This window comes from Xenopus tropicalis, chromosome 10 (assembly GCF_000004195.4).
Source record: "Xenopus tropicalis strain Nigerian chromosome 10, UCB_Xtro_10.0, whole genome shotgun sequence".
NCBI lineage: Eukaryota > Metazoa > Chordata > Amphibia > Anura > Pipidae > Xenopus > Xenopus tropicalis.
The window spans coordinates 31,350,403-31,370,652 of NC_030686.2; the positions used below are offsets into that span (position 1 = coordinate 31,350,403).

Here is a 20,250-nt window from a genome sequence, read left to right on the forward strand (position 1 = left end):
ACTGAGAGCTATCTCCCCTACCCCTGTATTCCCTCACTTGTACTGAGAGCTATCTCCCCTACCCCTGTATTCCCTCACTTGTACTGAGAGCTATCTCCCATACCCCTGTATTCCCTCACTTGTACTGAGAGCTATCTCCCATACCCCTGTATTCCCTCACTTGTACTGAGAGCTATCTCCCATAACCCTGTATTCCCTCACTTGTACTGAGAGCTATCTCCCCTACCCCTGTATTCCCTCACTTGTACTGAGAGCTATCTCCCCTACCCCTGTATTCCCTCACTTGTACTAAGAGCTATCTCCCATACCCCTGTATTCCCTCACTTGTACTGAGAGCTATCTCCCATAACCCTGTATTCCCTCACTTGTACTGAGAGCTATCTCCCCTACCCCTGTATTCCCTCACTTGTACTGAGAGCTATCTCCCATACCCCTGTATTCCCTCACTTGTACTGAGAGCTATCTCCCATACCCCTGTATTCCCTCACTTGTACTGAGAGCTATCCCCCCTACCCCTGTATTCCCTCACTTGTACTGAGAGCTATCTCCCATACCCCTGTATTCCCTCACTTGTACTGAGAGCTATCCCCCCTACCCCTGTATTCCCTCACTTGTACTGAGAGCTATCTCCCATAACCCTGTATTCCCTCACTTGTACTGAGAGCTATCTCCCATACCCCTGTATTCCCTCACTTGTACTAAGAGCTATCTCCCATACCCCTGTATTCCCTCACTTGCTAAAAAGTCATCCAGCTTCTTCTTGTAGCTATATAATATATCTGCCAGTAAAATTGATTCGGGGAGGGAATTCCACAATCCCACAGCTCTCACAGTAAAAAATCCTTTCCGAATATTTAAACGGAACCTCCCTTCTTCTAAAAGGAGTGGATGCCCTCGTGTCCGTTGGAAGGACCTACTGGTAAATAAAGCATTAGAGAGATTATTATATGATCCCCTTATATATTAATGCATAGTTATCATGTCACCTCTAAAGCGCCTCTTCTCCAGTGTAAACAGACCCAACTTGGCCAGTCTTTCTTCATAACTGAGACTTTCCATACACTTTACCAACTTAGTTGCCCTTCTCTGGACCCTCTCTAACTCAATAATGTCCCGTTTGAGCACTGGAGACCCAAACTGAACAGCATATTCTAGATGGGGCCTTACCAGCGCTCTGTAAAGGGGAAGAATAACCCCCTCCTCCCACAAATCTATGCTGCTCTTGAAACAGCTCAAAACCCTGTTTGCCCTTGCAGCTGCTTCCTGGCATTGCCAAGTTTATTATCTACAAGGACTCCAAGGACCTTCTCCATTATGGATTTCCTAGTGCAATTCCTGATACTTTATGTTTGCATGTGCATTACATAATCTGTAATATTCATTTTCCAGGTCAGTTGCAGAGGTGTTTTGCTCCTGTCTATATGAAAAATATAGCACTTTGTATGCTCCACTGGCAGTTAATTAGGGAAGGGGGAGGACAAACAGAATGCTTAAGGGCTTATAAAATGTCAGAACTAGCTCTACTTTGAACTTTATCATATGGTTAAAACAAGGTGAATGCTGTATTAAAATTAAACATGACAACCACTAGACTACTCAGACAAGCAGGAGAAAAATGCATTAGATTACGGCATTAAAAACCAACAAGTTTGTAGGGACAGTAATAAAGGAAGAGGGGCCGTATGAGTGTCGGACTGGGGGGTGCGGGGCCCCATATAAAGTTGTGACTGGTTAAACTATCCTGGCAGAATGCTTATTCTCATTTTGGAGTTAGGAAATGATTGTTTCCGATAGATTTTTTGTTTTCACAGGGGCCCTGGAAGGCTTATGGATGTAATGTGTTTGAATCTATCCTTACGGTACCACAATATTTTCTGGTTTTCATAAAAAGTTCCTTTCCAGTTAAAGGGCTTGATGACTAACAATGACTCCTCCCCTTTGGTTGGAGTGTGTCTTTATGTGCAGCTCAGGACTGTGCTATATGCAAGTTTGTTTCTGTGCCAAGCCATTCCTATCAGTTTCCTCAGTGACTGGATTTCTCTACAGGACCTTGAAGCTTGGCAAAAACATTTTGTACTTTCTTAACCAATGAAAACCTGATTAAATTGTGTTCTCAATATCCGTTTACTGAAACGTGTTGCAATAACTGCATTACGGTTTCAGAAATAGATGATCGAGAGGCCTTTAAGTAACCTTTTATTGTTATTTCCAGGAAACAGAGGTTAAGGCATTGTCCCCATCATGTATGAACTATTTGTAGACACCACTGTACATATATTAAACAATCTACATTTTAAAGGTCTGCTATGCCTTTTTTTTTTAAGAGTTCCTTTGTGTTTTAAAGGGAATCATGGGATACTATATTATTATTTACCAGTAGGCAGAAGAGGCACATGCCTTGGGTAGGCAGTTTGTGGTGGGCACAGTTGGAGAGGGAATGATCAACAGAGAGGAAGAGATTGCCAGAGGATAGTGTGCGGCCCAGGAGGGTTGGGTGCCAACGATAATATTTGCTGCAGCTCTGTTATATACACCTTGTATTTTGCAAGTCAATTCTAGGAAGGTTTTGATGACTTGCATGCACGATCAGCACTGAATAACCTACTATTATAGGCCACAACATTCCTAATCAATTCCCAACGTAGTGTTTAAATCACAACCTCCCCTGCATATGGGGTGGGTTTTTTACTGTTGTCAACTGGTGGAAAACTATCTACCTGTCATCACTCATAATAGTAGTGACAGGAGGGAGAACTTTTTCTGCAGAAAAAATTCAGGGCAATTGAAAGTATTCAATGTACTATCAATGGGATTGATATCAGTGTAAAGCTGGCCATACACGCACCGATAATATTGTACAAACCTCGTTTCGTACGATATTCGGTGCGTGTATGGCAAGTCGGCAAGTCAACCAGTATCGCAGGAAGCTGCTGATATCGGTCGACTCGCCGATCGGCCAGGTTAAAAGATTTTGGTTGGGTGCCATAGAAGGCGCCTGAGCAAAATCTGCCATCAGGGCTGAATCGGCAGAAGGAGGTAGAAATCCTATTGTTTCTACCTCCTTATCTGGCGTTTCAGCCCTGAAGCTTAGTGGCGGGTCTGACGATCTTTCGTGCGACCGATGCTCGCACGAAAGATCGCAGATCGCCACGTGTGTGGCCACCTTAAGAAATGAAACTCCTGGTTTAGCTCTTGCACAGGGGCTTCTAGTAAAGACTAGCTGAATACAAGATTGCCATGCTATTGTTTCTTGGCCTAGGAAAGCTTCTTCCTAACTGTTATTAGTTTAAAAATTAATATTGCTTAGTATTTTTATAATAGTTGTTTTTACCAGAAATGAGGCTATTGGTTAAGGAACTGACTTTATGATGCCCCTCTGTATGTCATGAATGAGATATATGTATATATCATGTGGAAGAACATGATACATTTTTTTTGTTTAGGTAAAGAACTGAAATTGGGTACCCAGCCTGATCTGAGAAATGTTTAATAAATAATCAGCCAATTGTACATATATATCATATGTTTATTGGTTTATTGTCTTTGGTAAAAAATTTTCATGGCTTAGTATTTTCATATCAACGTATGAAAGAAACATGAACCTGCGTGAACCCCTCAAATACAGGGCTTTAGTGGCCCTATCTACAACTTGCTGTAGGGGCAGATTTATCAAATGTGACATAGTTTTCTATTCATTCCTATGGCATTTTTAGAAAGATATTTATCCTTTGATAAATAAGCAAATAGAAAGTGGGTAATTTTTTTCTATGGAAAACTTTGCACTCACATTTTAATAAATCTGTCCCTTAAATCCCCTATACGTTACCAGGTAGGAATTACCTTGGTGTTGAGGTATGGTTGATATATGGTCAAACAATCCAATAATTTGGACACATGACACAGAGCACTGGATTGCTCAGCATTTTTACTCCCTGCAATATAATATTAGCACGTGCCAGTACCAAATCATGGGTCACACCCATGGCACCAATACATAGGTTACAAGCATTACATTCCACATGTGTATGGACTCTTTTTCTTGTCCACAGCATAGAACACTATGTTGCTGCTTTACTACAATAAAGTAAATTAGGTATATGTGTTTATTGTAATATACTAAGGAATAAGGAATCTAAACAAGATAAAACTATTATTTTAATACACATGCCAATGGCAGAACAACCACATGCTGCCCCCACCCCCAAGAAAGAATCTTCGGAGGGGGCCGGCACCCACCTACCCAGCCCTCCCAACACCTCTATGTCCCCCATTTCCTGGCAGCTTGTGCAGAGTGGGTAAGAAAAAGACACAGCAATGTTATGCCACACTGACAGTACAATTATAGTCATATGGACAGGGTCAGACTGGGCTGCCGGGACACCGGGAAAAATCCCAGTGGGCCCCCGGCGGCGGAATATTTTTTTTTCAAAACCCATCAGTTAATAGAGCTTCTCCAGCAGAATCCTGCATTGAAATCCATTTTTCAAAAATGCAAACAGATTTTTTTATATTTAATTTTGAAATTTCACATGGGGCTAGCCATATTCTCCATTTCCCAGAATGCTACAGCCATGTGACCTGTGCTCTGATAAACTTCAGTCACACTTTACTGCTGCGCTGCAAGTTGGAGTGATATCCCCCCTTCCTCCCAGCAGCCGATCAGCAGAACAATGGGAAGGGAGCAAGATAGCAGCTCCCAGTAGGTATCAGAATAGCACTCAATAGTAAGAAATCCAAGTCCGGCTTGGGACTCCTCCAGTTACATGGGAGTAGAAGAAACAATAGGTTAGCTGAAAGCAGTTCTAATGTGTAGCGCTGGCTCCTTCTGAAAGCTCAGACTCAGGCACAATGCACTGAGATGGCGCCTACTCACCAATATTACAGCTAAAAAATACATTTGTTGGTTCAAGAACAACATTTTAAATGGCAGAGTGAATTATTTAATATGTAAACAGTGCAATTTAGAATTTAGAAATAAAAAGTACACCAAAAAAACCGTGACAGTATCCTTTAATATAGCAATATTACGTGTAGGAATTCATAGAATGAGGGAACGGTTAGAACCAACTTGGGCCCTAAAACTTACTTTACCAGGTAGAAATTCCCTTGCTGCTGAGGTAAAGTTTAAATATGGGCATACAATCCAATAATTATTATCTGGGAGACAGTGAGCAGTCTCAGTGGGAGATAAAATGGGTGATGATATCAGCTAAGCATGTGGAGCGGGGGGAATACACGTATCTGTGGGATTCCAGACGTCCCTGATTTACTTGCTCATATTTAAAAGAAATCTTATTTTATCCCCTGCTGATTCAACTAAATTCTACACTATTATGGCTTATGTGACTAGTCAGTAACACAAAGCAATTGTGGTTGCAATGCTACCAACCTGTCCTAAAACTGAAGCAAACCCACATAGAAATGACCAGGGCACATTCAGCGTCCCTGTGTATTACCAGTTATTATAGTATTCCTGCAGAGAATACAGTTATACTGTCACTTTCCTATTAATTATAAGAATATATAATAATAATTGACTTGCTAGTTTTTCTGTATCCAAGGCAACTACAAAGCTGTGACAGACTGGACTGTTCCACAGTGGTAGCTCTTTATCTGTGCTAAAAGTTCCACATACCAAAGATCTCCTGGGGCGATTTGTACAAGATTTTAGCCACAACATCAACCACTAGCAATGCCCAGATCATGCCAAGTAATACACAACAACATCCCCCTCAACCGTACTATAATAATCCAGGAGATTCCCTGAGAATAAGTCTCCTTTAGCAAGGCTTACCAGTGTCAGCATAGCAGAGTGTAGTATTTTCTGGTACAACAGTGCCCTCCAGTGGGCAAACTGCAGAATAACCTGAAAAATCAGTGCAGCAGAATAAAATCAGGATGTATATGTAATGTAAAAACTTCTGACGGCTTTTAGACGGAGAAATTCAGGATTTCAATCTCAGTTTTATTTACTGGAATATGTCATCATCAATTTAAAAACTTTTTGATAATAATATAACTTTTGAAAATGGAATCTTTGTTTCCCCTCAGCCGCTTTGTTACTTACCTGTGTTGGACTATTGCTCTGTGAGGCTACAATGTTATTGTTATTGCAACTTTTTATTGCTTACCTTTCTATTCAGGACCTGTCCTATTCATATATCAGTCACTCTCCTGAACCACTCCTGGTTACTAAGGTAAATTGGACCATAGCAACCACAAAACTGCTGGAATTCCAAACTGGAGAGCTGTGGAACAAAAGTAAAATAATGAAAAAAACTACCAATAATAAAATATGAAGACCAAATGCAAATTGTCTCAGAATAGTACTCTCTATATCATACTGAAAGTTAACTTAAACGTGAGCAACCCCTTTAAAGCAATCGTAATGTAACCCACCTTATGGAAAAAAACAAACAAACAAGGAACCTGTCTGTCACTTTAACAGTATTAATTAACAAAATGACTGACATAAGAAAGCTTAGTAAAGCTAAGAAAATAACATCACAGCTGCTGAAAAATAAGTAGATTTATGGAGGCACAGGATATTTAGTAATAGAAATCTGGTCAACACCCAATAGACATGCCTAAATATTAAATATGGGAATCAAGGGGCCCTGTAATAAGCGAGGCAGGAGTTAGGGCACAGGGCCATGATAAGGTTAGGAAAAAAGGCCTGGGGGAAAAAAGTGTTTGGTGTGAGGCATTGTGGGGAATGTAGTTCAGAAGTGGATTGGCTGAGAGGAGGAAGGAACAAGACAAAAGGGGAGGAGCGCAGAGGAAAGGAGCCATTTTGATTATTGCAGCTCCTACGCTCCCTCCCTTATTTGAGGGAAAAGGGGGGGTTATAGGGTGCAGGTGAATAAAAGGACTATAGTCGCAGCTGGGGTGGACATAACTTAAGGTGATCCGGGCGGAAGGTTAGACGGAGGCTAGGGATTACAGCCATAGGTCGGTGGTAAATGGGGCTGTGCTGGTTAGAGAAAGGGGGTTTCTAACCTCAGGGAACTGATTACGGTGGGGGGGCAGGTACAGCTTCCACAAAGCAGCCTTCAGCGGCTTATTGTTATTATGTTACCAAGAGACTGTAATGTTATTTAATTACATTAATATGTTATTGTTAAACAAATTTGATACTGTTGCAAATAAACAGGCTGCGGCCTTTTCTATCCACAAAGGTTGTCATGTGAATGTGTTTGGTAGGAACAAAAGAGGTAAGCATAAGGCTGAGGGGTTGTCTGAGAGGGCCACAAAATTGACGCTGCCCTTATCAGGGCATTATACCATACTGGCACTTTCCTAGTATGCATTAGGAAGAGGTACTGACAGAGAGAGTATGGGTGTCTCTTCCTTTGGTGAAAGTAAGGACAGAAAAATGACCAACAGAAAAGGCCAATACAGTGCAATCTGTCAGACTTTGGTCTCCTAGGGCTCGCCGGAAAGGCTGACATTCAGAGTGCTGACATAAAGGGATCAGATCGGAGCATGACCTGGTAGATTGGGAGTGATTACCTTTGATTGGTGCAGTACCAGGGTGGGTAAGGGGCATAACAATGAAATTAATGAAATATAGTAGCAATGTAATTGCTGGTACCTTTTTATGTAGATCTGGTTTAACCCAGTTTTATCACTAGGTTAGTGAAATAGTGGTTGGATAGTATCTCTACCCTCACAACAATTAGTTAGAAGCAATGGCTTTGGCTGGGGACCATTAGGGTCTGGCCCTACCAGGAGATCCTCTGGTATTCTGGCCATATTGACCCTATATACCGTATATTCATATGTGAGATCCACAGTGACAATACTAATACCAAACATATATTTTATCTATGGTTCAGTTTCTCCATCTAGTGGGATGTGGGAGCAACATGGAAAAAAGTAAACTCAAAAATAACTTACTAAGCTTGTCAAATATGATGGTTGGCAGGTTTTATTTGGGATACTTATTTATACATTTTACCAAAGCCCTTTTATCACTCTCCTTATGGCCATTATATCATGCTGTCACTGAGAAAGGATTAATTGTAGGAGTTGCTGGAGTGGCCTTGATTTGATCTTTCCACAAATTCTTGAACAGCATGAATGAAAAAGTATTCACATTTATTTAGTCAGCAGCTGCAAGGACAAACAGTTTTGAGCTGTATTAAGAGGAGCACAGATTTGTGGGAGGAGAAGGTAATTCTGGTAAGGCCCCATCTAGAATATGCCGTGCAGTTTTGGCCTGAATTAGAGAGTCCAGAGAGGGGCAACTAAGCTGGTAAAGGGTATGGAAAGTCTCAGTTATGAAGAAAGACTGGCCAGGTTGGAACCCAACTTGGTGGGATATGATAACTATGTATAAATATATAAGGGGAGCATATAATAATCTCTCTAATGCTTTATTTACCAGTAGGTCCTTCCTGCAGACACAAGAGCACCCATTCCAATTAGAAGAAGGGAGGTTCCATCTAAATATTCGGAAAGGGTTTTTTCCAGTGAGAGCTGTGAGGTTGGGGAATTCTCTCCCTGAATCAGTCGTATTTTTTCAATATAAACTTGGGTGTTACTTTACAATATTTGTAATCTGTGTGCAGCCCTGTAGGGCACATAGACAGCAGTAGTAGAAAAAGTAGAAATAAGTTAGTTTAGTCTGCATTATGTACATATACATTCCTTTATTGAACGTGTGGACTCCCTAAGGATGCTCTGGATACTGGCCAGCCATGTGATTCTGTATATATGTAGGTTTTTCTATCTCATCTATATCTATATTCCAATACCATGCCACACAACCATTATTCAAAAAGGAAATCTCAGGAAATGTTTTCAGCTGTACAGCCAGTGCATCATTGTGCTCTTTCCAGGGGCATACCCTCATTTTATTAGAGAGAATGTGCCCTCTTGAAATTAGGATATACTGGTGGTGTGGCTAAATAAAATATGGTAACCCCCCTTTTATGCATTTTGGTTGTGTGAGATTATATTTCCTATTCATGGCACTGTTTGATGTTTGTCTGGTAATAAGCAACATCATGTGCTACCTAAATAGGCGGAGGGGCAGCAAAGCAATATTGATTGGATTGCATGTTGTCACAAAGGCTCCAGATGTATCAGGTTAGAACCAGGATGGATTGGGGGTATTTTTTCACTGAAGTCATTTTGTTTAGGAGAGTCAACCTCTCAGGGGCCCAGGTGACCAGTGGGGCTAATAGTTGGGGCCCCCTGGGGTAAAACTGTGCTAACTTATTCAAATAATAATGGTGGAATACTGAGATGCACAATTCTCTTCCTTAGGTGTGCTTTGCCTTAAGCATGTTAGGGAACATTAGTATTATGGAAAGTCTGATACAGGTATGGGATCCCTTATCCGGAAACCCATTATCCAGAAAGCTCTGAATTATGGAAAGTCCATCTCATATAGACTCCATTTTAATCAAATAATTCATAATTTTAAAACTGATTTTCTTTTTTCTCTGTAATAATAAAACAGTACCTTGTACTTGTACTAGATATAATTAATCTTTATTGGGTGCAAAACAACCAGCCAGATATTTTTACAGGTATGGGAGCCATTATCCAGAATGCTCAAGACCTGGGGTTTTCTGGATAAGGGGTCTTTCTGTAATTTGGATCTCCTACCTAAAGTCTATTAAAAACATTATTTAAACAGTAATTAACCCCAATAGGACTGTTCTGCCCCCAATAAGGGATAATTATATCTTAGTTGGGATCAAGTACAGGTATTGTTTTATTATTACAGAGAAAAGGGAATCATTTAACCATTAAATAAACCCAATAGGGCTGTTCTGCCCCCAATAAGGGATAATTATATCTTAGTTGGGATCAAGTACAGGTACTGTTTTATTATTACAGAGAAAAGGGAATCATTTAACCATTAAATAAACCCAATAGGGCTGTTCTGCCCCCAATAAGGGTAATTATATCTTAGTTGGGATCAAGTACAGGTACTGTTTTATTATTACAGAGAAAAGGGAATCATTTAACCATTAAATAAACCCAATAGGGCTGTTCTGCCCCCAATAAGGGGTAATTATATCTTAGTTGGGATCAAGTACAGGTACTGTTTTATTATTACAGAGAAAAGGGAATCATTTAACCATTAAATAAACCCAATAGGGCTGTTCTGCCCCCAATAAGAGGTAATTATATCTTAGTTGGGATCAAGTACAGGTACTGTTTTATTATTACAGAGAAAAGGGAATCATTTAACCATTAAATAAACCCAATAGGGCTGTTCTGCCCCAATAAGGATTAATTATATCTTAGTTGGGATCAAGTACAGGTACTGTTTTATTATTACAGAGAAAAGGGAATCATTTAACCATTAAATAAACCCAATAGGGCTGTTCTGCCCCCAATAAGGGGTAATTATATCTTAGTTGGGATCAAGTACAGGTACTGTTTTATTATTACAGAGAAAAAGGAAATCATTTTGAAAAATGTGAATTATTTTAATTATAATGGGGTCTATTGGAGACGGCCTTTCCGTAATTCGGAACTTTCTGGATAATGGGTTTTCCCGGATAAGGGGTCCGATACCTGTACTGAAATCTGTACTAAAACTTGCCATAATCTGTCAAATTTGGTTGAGTAGTTTGGGTGATTGTGGCCATACTGCAAACCATCTAGGTATTTATGACCAGTCCCAATGCCCCGCAGACTGATAATCCTGTAATGCAGGTCAATAGCATCATCTTGGGCTATTTTACACCTATGTTAGTAAATGAGCCTGTAATGTTTGGACCCACACACACACAGAAGGCTTTTGCTGTAGGCTTTATTTCACAAACTGTAAGGCTGCCAGCTCTGCTCACATGGCTGTATCAAAAGTCATTGCTATTATCTGTTTTAGCCAATGTATCTTATGTTGTTTCAAATCTGAATTAAGGGAGGGATGTAGTGTTCAACAGAAACCCTGTTGATGTTTATTATGTTTTGTTAATGTTCAATACTATGCAGCACTGCTGACATTAGAGGGCGCCCTTTCCAGCAAGCCAGATAGTATCATAGTCACTATGGTACTATCTGGCTTGCTGGAAAGGGCGCCCTCTAATGTCAGCAGTGCTGCATAGTATTGAACATTAACAAAACATAATAAACATCAACAGGGTTTCTGTTGAACACTACAGAGCCCACCAGCAATTTCAGTATGAAAGGAATTTAGTTGTGGGGATATTAAAAAATGGCAAAAATGGCATGTTAGCGTAAGGGAGATAGGAGTGATTCAAGTGGAAGGCAATAATTGTCTAGTTAGCATTTTCGTATTTGTAAGTGTTTGGTTAAAGGGCAGGCTGGCCAAATTTAGGATTTTATTGGTATAGTAAATGTGACTCTCACTATGAAAGTAGAGCCTTGCATTGTATATTTTGTATTTACAAGAAACCACTGCAGGAATAAAAAAAATGTCCCTCGCCCCAGCTATTGTAGAACTGTGACCAGCAGGGGATATTGGGTCGGCTGAAGCAGCTGAAGTGCAAGATGAATGCACAAAAATATACAGTATGTTGTACACAGGGCAGAAATGGCTGTAAAGTCTCTTGAAATAACCTCTGTTAAACCAATTAGAACTCAGTTCTTCTATTTTGGTGGCGATTCATGAATTCTCTGCACTGGTATTCACTGAGCAACAACAAATAAGAATCCTTTATTTGTTTAGTTATTTGAGCATGGCGTTACAATTCCTCCTTCCCTAAAGGGATTGGCCATTTAATAAATGAACTCAGGATGTAGGAGAGGGACGGGGGGGCTGCAGCTGCATCAGTAACAGGGAATACTTGGTTCCACCGGGACCTGATACTTCCACAACTGCACATTTGGATCCAATTTCACAATCATCCGAACACAATAACATGAATCAGAGAGAGCAACGCTGAATCCTTCTAAAACTGAGCTGAACTGTTGGGTCTGTCCTAGAACTGGACTCTTAACTAGAACTGTATTCTTTGCACTCTCAGAGTAAGTCATTATCTTACCCTTTATTTTTGATAGTTGTAACACTTGTCTTTCATTCTGTATCTGATAGAACATTGATGTACCCTGCTATATATTCTCTTGTAGTATCATCCTGTTCTTATTTACTACTTGCTTGAGTTTTTCAGTTTAGACATTAGTGCTGTGCAAGGCTTGGTACACAGAATTATACCGCGCAATACTTTCTTTATAAATGAACTATTCTTCTTGGAACATAGTCATGTTTTATTTACATTTAGGAAAAAATAAAGATATAAAAACAATTAGGGCCATTTATCTTTATGTAAATATTCAGATACATGAAGTAATATTAACTTGTATACAAACACAGCAACTTCATAAACAACAACAATGAAATAAACACGTAATAAGTAATACACAAGCGGAGTAAATAAGTGTTAGTAAACCATGATTATGGATAGATATCCAACACATTTTTTTTTTTTAATAGTCAACTTTTATTGAGTTTTTTATAAACAAAAGAATTGATAGAAGGAAGAAAGAGAGAAGGAGGGAAGAGAGGAGGGGAAGTAGGGGATGGAGAGCGTGTTGTGGTGCTTTAGACAGTTGTTGCTGGAGACTCCAACCATGGGTTCCAAATCTTCTCGAACTTTAGTGGGCATCCCCTGGCTAGATATGTTAACCTGTAGAGTTCCAGTTGTGAGTTAATCAGCTTTATCCATTTATTTAAAGTAGGAGGTAGGGGACCCATCCAGTGTAAGGCCACAGTTTTTTGTTGCCAGAATCTCTGGATGTCTGGGCAATTCCAAAGCAAGTGCATATAATCAGCATCAGGTTCATTGCAGCGAAGGCATCGGGAGTGTTCCAAGCGACCCATCTGGTGTAGTTTCTTAGGTGTTAAGTATGTTTGGTGTATAATTTTGAATTGAATTAGTTTGTCTTGTGTGCTTATTAATGGGGAGATATGCAACCCAGATGGATAATAGAAAAGTGAAGGAAGAGTTTTTTTTGTCTTTCATACTTATTTTTCACAAGTTCTATATTTATCATTTATCATTATGTTGTGTACTGTTGTGTAGGGATTGTCTTAAATTAAATGTTTAGTATACTGCAGGCAGTGGTGCTGTACAGGGTCGGACTGGGCTGACGGGATACCGGGAAAAAACCTGGTGGGCCCCGGCTGGTGTCCTCCCCTGATGTGTTGTCAGGATGTAGGGTGGGTGGCGGGGGTAAGGGGGGCATGGGGCCCCAGTGGGCCCTGCATCCCCAGTCTGAATCTGGTGCTGTAAGGCAGAATGTTGCTGGAGAATTCAAACTAGGCATGGGGTGAGAGGGTGCAGTAAGTAATTCTGAAGATATAATGATGATTTGGGCACAGTAAAGAAAGTGGGGGGAGATTTGGATGGGGTATCGGTAATGGCAGGGAGGAGCAGAAGTTCTATTTTCACAAGTTGTAAGCTGGTACCAGTATTAATTGTGTGTTTACAAATGCAAGAAGCCCAATTGGCCTAAATTGGATAGCTGGAGGTTTTTAAGGATAAATATGACGTAATTGGCATTGCTGAAACATGGCTGAATAAGTCATACACCTGGGCAGTAAATATTGATGCCTATACTGTGTTCCAAGGGACAGGGGGAATAGAAAATGGGGAGGGATGTGTCTAGAAAGGAACTCAGATGGGATTCTTTGCCATTCTCTGTATCAGCTAGCATTTAGGCAGGTTTCATTTCGACAAATAAGGTTGAACTCGATGGACATGTGTCTGTTTTTTAGCTAAAGTTACTATATTTCTTTTAAATAACAGAAATTAAGGCTAATTTCTCAGTAGTTTAGGAGCCAGTTAAAACACTGTGACTGGAAGGATGCAATGGTGGCCTTGGTGGGCCTTTTATATTAGAAAAATGGTGTCGCTATGGCCCACATTCTGTATTCTTCTCTTTTGCAAATACCGTATATATTCAAGTATAAGCCGATCCGAATATAAGCCGAGGTACCTAATTTTACCTAAGAAAACTGGAAAAACTTATTGACTCAAGTATAAGCCTAGGGTGGGAAATGCAGCTGCTACTGCTAATTTTTAATAATCAAAATAAATACCAATAAAATTACATTAATTGAGGCATCAGTGGGGTATATGTTATTCAATATTTATTTCACAGGAAAACAGTAAACTAGCTCTGTAAGCGGAGAAGAGGGTCAACAAAAACAATATGAGTACTACCCCACGCTCATTGCACATTGGCAAACTGGCAGCAGACCCGGTCCCAGAGGAGATGTAAGGGGAAATAAGTATTGCTAGTGGGAGCCTAGGCCAGGGCACTGGAAGGTCTGGTTGTGGGTGGACTAATTTGCACACAAAGGAGAGAGGGTGCTAGTCTAGAGGGACCCATGGCACCCGACTCGAGTATAAGCCGAGGGTGACTTTTTTCAGCACATTTTGGGTGCTGAAAAACTAGGCTTATACTCGAGTATATACAGTAGATTGCTTTTTTATTTATTTGCCAGGCACATTTTACTTAGCATTGATATACCTGATATTACTTTTGTTTCCAGATGGTAGAACTGAAGCTGAGTGAGACAAGCCTATTCCAGCAGACAGTGGCATTGTTCTGGAAGAACCTGCTTCTAAAATGGAGGAGGAAGTGGCACAGCACCTTGGTAAGGGCACAAACTAACAAGTAGATAATGCCATAATGCCATGGTAGCAATGATAACCAGTGTTTTTTACTAACAGAGTACATTCTATTCTCTCTTACTTACTGACTTTCTCTTTACCTTTTCTTGCTATTTCACCTTTTCATACTCATTCAGGAAGTGGGTATAGCCAAAGCCCAAGCACAGAAGGGCAAATTGTTGGTAGAACTTTTGGGCCTACTGGAAGATATCTAAGAGCCCTGGTGGGGGAGTCTGAGTCAGAGTAGGTCGGCATTACAGTTTGAAAAACACTGCCTGATAACAGGTTAGGGAAACAATACAACTGATAGGAAGCTTTCTGTCCAGCTGACAATGAAAACATCACCATTAACTCCCTGCAGTGGAAGTACCTGCTGAACAATGGATACCATTACTTCCCTGGTAACCCATAGTCATGGGTAAGTTGTTTCTTTTTTACCAAATGAAGACATTTTTCCTTCAGTGTGTGCAAGCAGCTGACATGGCACCCCAGACCATCACTGACTGTGGGTACTTGACACTGGACTTCAGGCATTTTGGCATTTCCCTCTCCCCAGTCTTCCTCCAGACTCTGGCACCTTGATTTCCGAATGACATACTTTGGACCACTGAGCAACAGTCCAGTGCTGCTTCTCTGTAGCCCAGGTCAGGCGCTTCTGCCGCTGTTTCTGGTTCAAAAGTGGCTTGACCTGGGGAATGCAGCACCTGTAGCCCATTTCCTGCACGCGCCTGTACATGGTGGCTCTGGATGTTTCTACTCCAGACTCAGTCCACTGCTTCCGCAGGTCCCCCAAGGTCAGGAATCGGTCCTTCTCCACAATCTTCCTCAGGGCCCAGTCACCTCTTCTCGTTGTGCAGCGTTTTCTGCCACACTTTTTCCTTCCCACAGACTTCCCACTGAGGTGCCTTGATACAGCACTCTGGGAACAGCCTATTTGTTCAGAAATTTCTTTCTGTGTCTTACCCTCTTGCTTGAGGGTGTCAATGATGGCCTTCTGGACAGCAGTCAGGTCGGCAGTCTTACCCATGATTGCGGTTTTGAGTAATGAACCAGGCTGGGAGTTTTTAAAAGCCTCAGGAATCTTTTGCAGGTGTTTAGAGTTAATTTGTTGATTCAGATGATTAGGTTAATAGCTCGTTTAGAGAACCTTTTCATGATATGCTAATTTTTTGAGATAGGAATTTTGGGTTTTCATGAGCTGTATGCCACAATCATCAATATTAAAACAAGAAAAGGCTTGAACTACTTCAGTTGTGTGTAATGAATCTAAAATATATGAAAGTCTAATGTTTATCAGTACATTACAGAAAATAATGAACTTTATCACAATATGCTAATTTTTTGAAAAGGACCTGTATAATGATGTGGTGGGGAAATATATATATAGTATATAATACAAGCCACTCACCTACGTGCACCCAGTACCACCTGAACCACGGGATGAGCGGCATTCTTTTAATATATATATATATAGCAAGACAATGAGCCGCACACGCAGGGACTTTGTTAGAAAACAAAAATTTTTTTAATGAAAACGATCCAACGTTTCGAGCACCAACTGTGCTCTTCCTCCTGGTTTGTCCCTGAGGAAGAGCACAGTTGGTGCTCGAAACGTTGGATCGTTTTCATTAAAAAAAATTTTGTTTTCTAACAAAGTCCCTGCGTGTGCGGCTCATTGTCTTGCTATATACATGGTTTTTGCAAGCACCTGGGGCATTTGATTACTATTAGGGTGTGCTCAGTTCTTTTCTATATATATATAAACTTCCAAGTAAATGCCGGCACTCACGTATAGATAAGTTGCTGTTGCCTGGGTGCAGGTCCAAATAATGTTGAAGGTGCTTGAGAGAGGGTCAGCACTCACAGGACTTATACAAACAAATTATTTTATTAAAGAGGAGACTGTGAGTCCTGTGAGTGCTGACCCTCTCTCAAGCACCTATATATATATATATATATATTTATAACTTAGGTGTAGCCCCCCCATAGAAGAGAGCAGCAGCTCGGGCATTGCCTAGAATCTGCCCAAGATTTTCCAATACTGTATAAGCCAGTCCCCAGACTGATTCTGCCTCAGATATAAATGGCTTAATGTGATTGGTTTGAAATTTTTCTTAAGATTAATGGATATCAAAAGTTTGATCTATTTAAAGAAAATAAATAAATTCAACCATGTTTTGTTTCTGTTTGCCCCAAATCATCTCTTGCTCCATCCTGCTAGGCAAAAAGCCAAAAGCAAATTTCATGTGTATTTGCTGTCTGGAAATTGTAGAGGATGTGCTAATCTCATGCTTTGTCAGCCTTTGCTAATCAGAGCTTTAAAAATATTGATTTTAAAGGGGTAGTTACTATCATCATTTAGTATGATGTACATATGCTATTCTAAATAATTTGCAATTGGTCCTTTTTTTAAATTAATTGATGTGCAGCTGTCATGCTTATAGCTAATTGAATATTTGATGGCTAGGACTTCATGAATTACATATGCAATCAGGCATAAGTTTTGAATTCAGAGTGGGAAAATAAGTACAAGGGGGTCTTAATAGAAAGATAAGCAATAACATACAAGAAAAATGATAAAGCCTGGGTCAATCTGTTTTATTACTTGTAGGCTAGAAAGAGACAGAATAGGAAGACTATTACCGGTAATTAAAAACTAAAGGGAAGAAAATTAAGACCAGTTAAATAGTTGTTAAGAATAGGTCCCTATATAACATACCAAAAGTTAACTTATTTGTAGTGGTGTTTTTTTCTGCCTGTGGAGAAATGCAGGTGGGAAAAAAGGCCAATCCTCTGTTCCATTCCATTTTTGAATGCATCTGCAGGCACAGTATAGGCCTGTCGGCAAACACACAGGGCATATTTCACTGTAAACATATATACTTTCCAGTTTTGCTGGTGGAGAAAACACCTGGTTTGCCACTAGCCTAAAGGTGTTCTTACTGGTAAAAAGTCTGAAGCGAGTTCAAATACTTGTCCTAACTAAAACATTAAGCTTATCTAAGCCTCATTTTTCTCTGCACAGGAATGGCTGCAGAACTTGGCCTTTGTGTTCCTGATGTTTCTAACAGTTGCTATAGAGTTATATGGACCCACATCTGATATTGATCTATCCCCTGCTTGGGTTCTTGGCCGTTTGGATGCGTTTAACAATTTGTCTGTTGGATATGTACACACTACTTCTACATCCAGGGATATCATGGAGAAGGTGGCCAAAGGCATCATTGTACCTGGTAATAATACAGCATTATGATTAAGCAAGCTTATAATTTATATGTACAAAATGTATATTTTGTTATTCCATGTCCATCTTTCAAATAACTTTTTGCAACTATTATCAATTAACTGTTTAAAGTCCTTATTGGACTGTATTCATGTCAATTCATGTACACATTCTATATTAATATTTATTTACATTACCCGGAACAGCACTCCCATATAGTGATATAGAAAAAGTGTTTTTTATTAAATCATGGTTTTGATGGGGTACTTTTGATGGGGCGCCATCTCAGTTCATTGTGCCTGAGTCTGAGCTTTCAGAAGGAGCCAGAGCTACACATTAGTAGGAAAACTTTTGGTAGCGGTAATAAGGGATAAGGTACTTGAATACATTGCAGTTCACAATACTGTAAGTTTGTGCCAGCATGGTTTTATGCGTTACCTCTAAAGGAGTTGACGCTAACTCCTTTAGAGATAATTTTTGTATGCACTATAGGATTAGTAGGGAGGAGGGCAGCTACATCTAATTACTAACGTTGGTTAATGGCAATTTAGCACTGTAATTAAAAAATTGTTTTTTTTTTCCTCTTTCTCTCTTACAGTCCTTCTTTCTAGACCTTAATATCCATATTGTTGTGTTTTGTAATCTTTAAAGCGCAGATAAGGTTTGCCTCTATGGTTTTATGCGTAACAGATCTTGCCAGACTAATTTAGTCGCCTTTTATGAGGAGGTGAGCAGGAACCTTGATGCTGGAATGGCAGTTGATGTCATCTACTTGGACTTTGCTAAAGCGTTTGATACTGTACCTCACAGAAAGTTAATAATCAAATTGAGGAATATTGGCCTAGAACATAATATTTGTAATTGGATAGAGAACTGGCTGAAGCATAGAGTACAAAGAGTGGTGGTAAATGGAACATTTTCTAATTGGACCAGTGTGGTTAGTGGAGTACCGCAGGGGTCAGTCCTTGGTCCTTTGCTTTTTAACTTGTTTATTAATGACCTGGAGGAGGGCATAGACAGTACTGTTTCTATTTTTGCCGATGACACAAAATTGTGCAAAACTATAAGTTCCATGCAGGATGCTGCCGCTTTGCAGAGCGATTTGACAAAATTAGATAACTGGGCAGCAAACTGGAAAATGAGGTTCAATTTTGATAAGTGCAAAGTTATGTACTTTGGTAGAAATAATATAAACGCAAACTATCTACTAAATGGTAGTGTGTTGGGGGGATCCTTAATGGAGAAGGATCTAGGGATTTTTGTAGATAACAAGTTGTGTAATTCCAGGCAGTGTCATTCTGTGGCTACTAAAGCAAATAAAGTGCTGTCTTGTATAAAAAAGGCATTGACTCAAGGGATGAGAACATAATTTTGCCCCTTTATAGTTCCCTGGTAAGGCCTCACCTTGAGTATGCAGTGCAGTTTTGGGCTCCAGTCCTTAAGAAGGATATTAATGAGCTGGAGAGAGTACAGAGACTGCAACTAAACTGGTAAAGGGGATGGAAGGGTTAAACTATGAGGTTAGACTGTCAGGGTTGGGGTTGTTTTCTCTGGAAAAGAGGCACTTGATGATTACTCTGTACAAGTACATTAGAGGGGATTATAGGCAGTTGGGGGATGTTCTTTTTTCCCATAAAAACAATCAGCACACCAGAGGTCACCCCTTTAGATTAGAGGAATGGAGCTTCCATTTGAAGCAGCGTAGGGGGTTCCTCACGGTGAGGGCAGTGAGGTTGGGGAATGCCCTTCCTAGAGATGTGGTAATGGCAGATTCTGTTAATGCCTATAAGAGGGGCCTGGATGAGTTCTTGAACAATCAGAATATCCAAGGCTATTGTGATACTAATATCTACAGTTAGTATTAGTGGTTGTATATATAGTTTATGTATGTGAGTGTATAGATTGGTAGGTGTGGGTTGTGTGTGCTGTGTTTACTAGGATGGGTTGAACTTGATGGACTCTGGTTTTTTTTCAACCCTATGTAACTATGTAACATTAGAACTGCTTTCAGGTAACCTATTGTTTCTCCTACTCCCATGTAACTGGAGGAGTCCCAAGCCGGACTTGGATTCCTTACTATTGAGTGCTATTCTGATACCTACTGGGAGTTGCTATCTTGTTCCCTTCCCATTGTTCTGCTGATTGGCCTTTGGGTGGGTGGGGGGATATCACTCCAACTTGCAAGCAGCAGTAAAGTGTGACTGAAGTTTATCAGAGCACAGGTCACATGGCTGTGGCACCCTGGGAAATGAAGAATATGGCTGGCCCCATTTGAAATTTCACAATTAAATATAAAAAGTCTGATGAGCTTTTAAAACAGATTTCAATGCAGGATTCTGCTGGAGAAGCTCTATTAACTGATGTGTTTTCCCATGACAGTATTCTTTTAACTATTCAAAAATGTAATTATTGAATAATGAT

At 40.1% G+C, this 20,250-nt stretch overlaps 1 protein-coding gene across 1 annotated transcript in view; it reads left to right on the top strand.

Annotated features, from left to right (window-relative positions):
* Positions 1–11,716: 11,716 nt before the first annotated feature.
* Positions 11,717–20,250, top strand: part of abca10 (ATP binding cassette subfamily A member 10) — a 63,587-nt gene continuing 55,053 nt past the window's right edge. The window contains exons 1-3 of the mRNA XM_031894651.1: positions 11,717–11,955; positions 14,486–14,590; positions 17,632–17,839. Of these exons, the coding sequence (XP_031750511.1) occupies positions 14,486–14,590; positions 17,632–17,839 (313 nt within the window). The 5' untranslated portion in view covers positions 11,717–11,955. The remainder of the gene's footprint in view (positions 11,956–14,485; positions 14,591–17,631; positions 17,840–20,250) is intronic.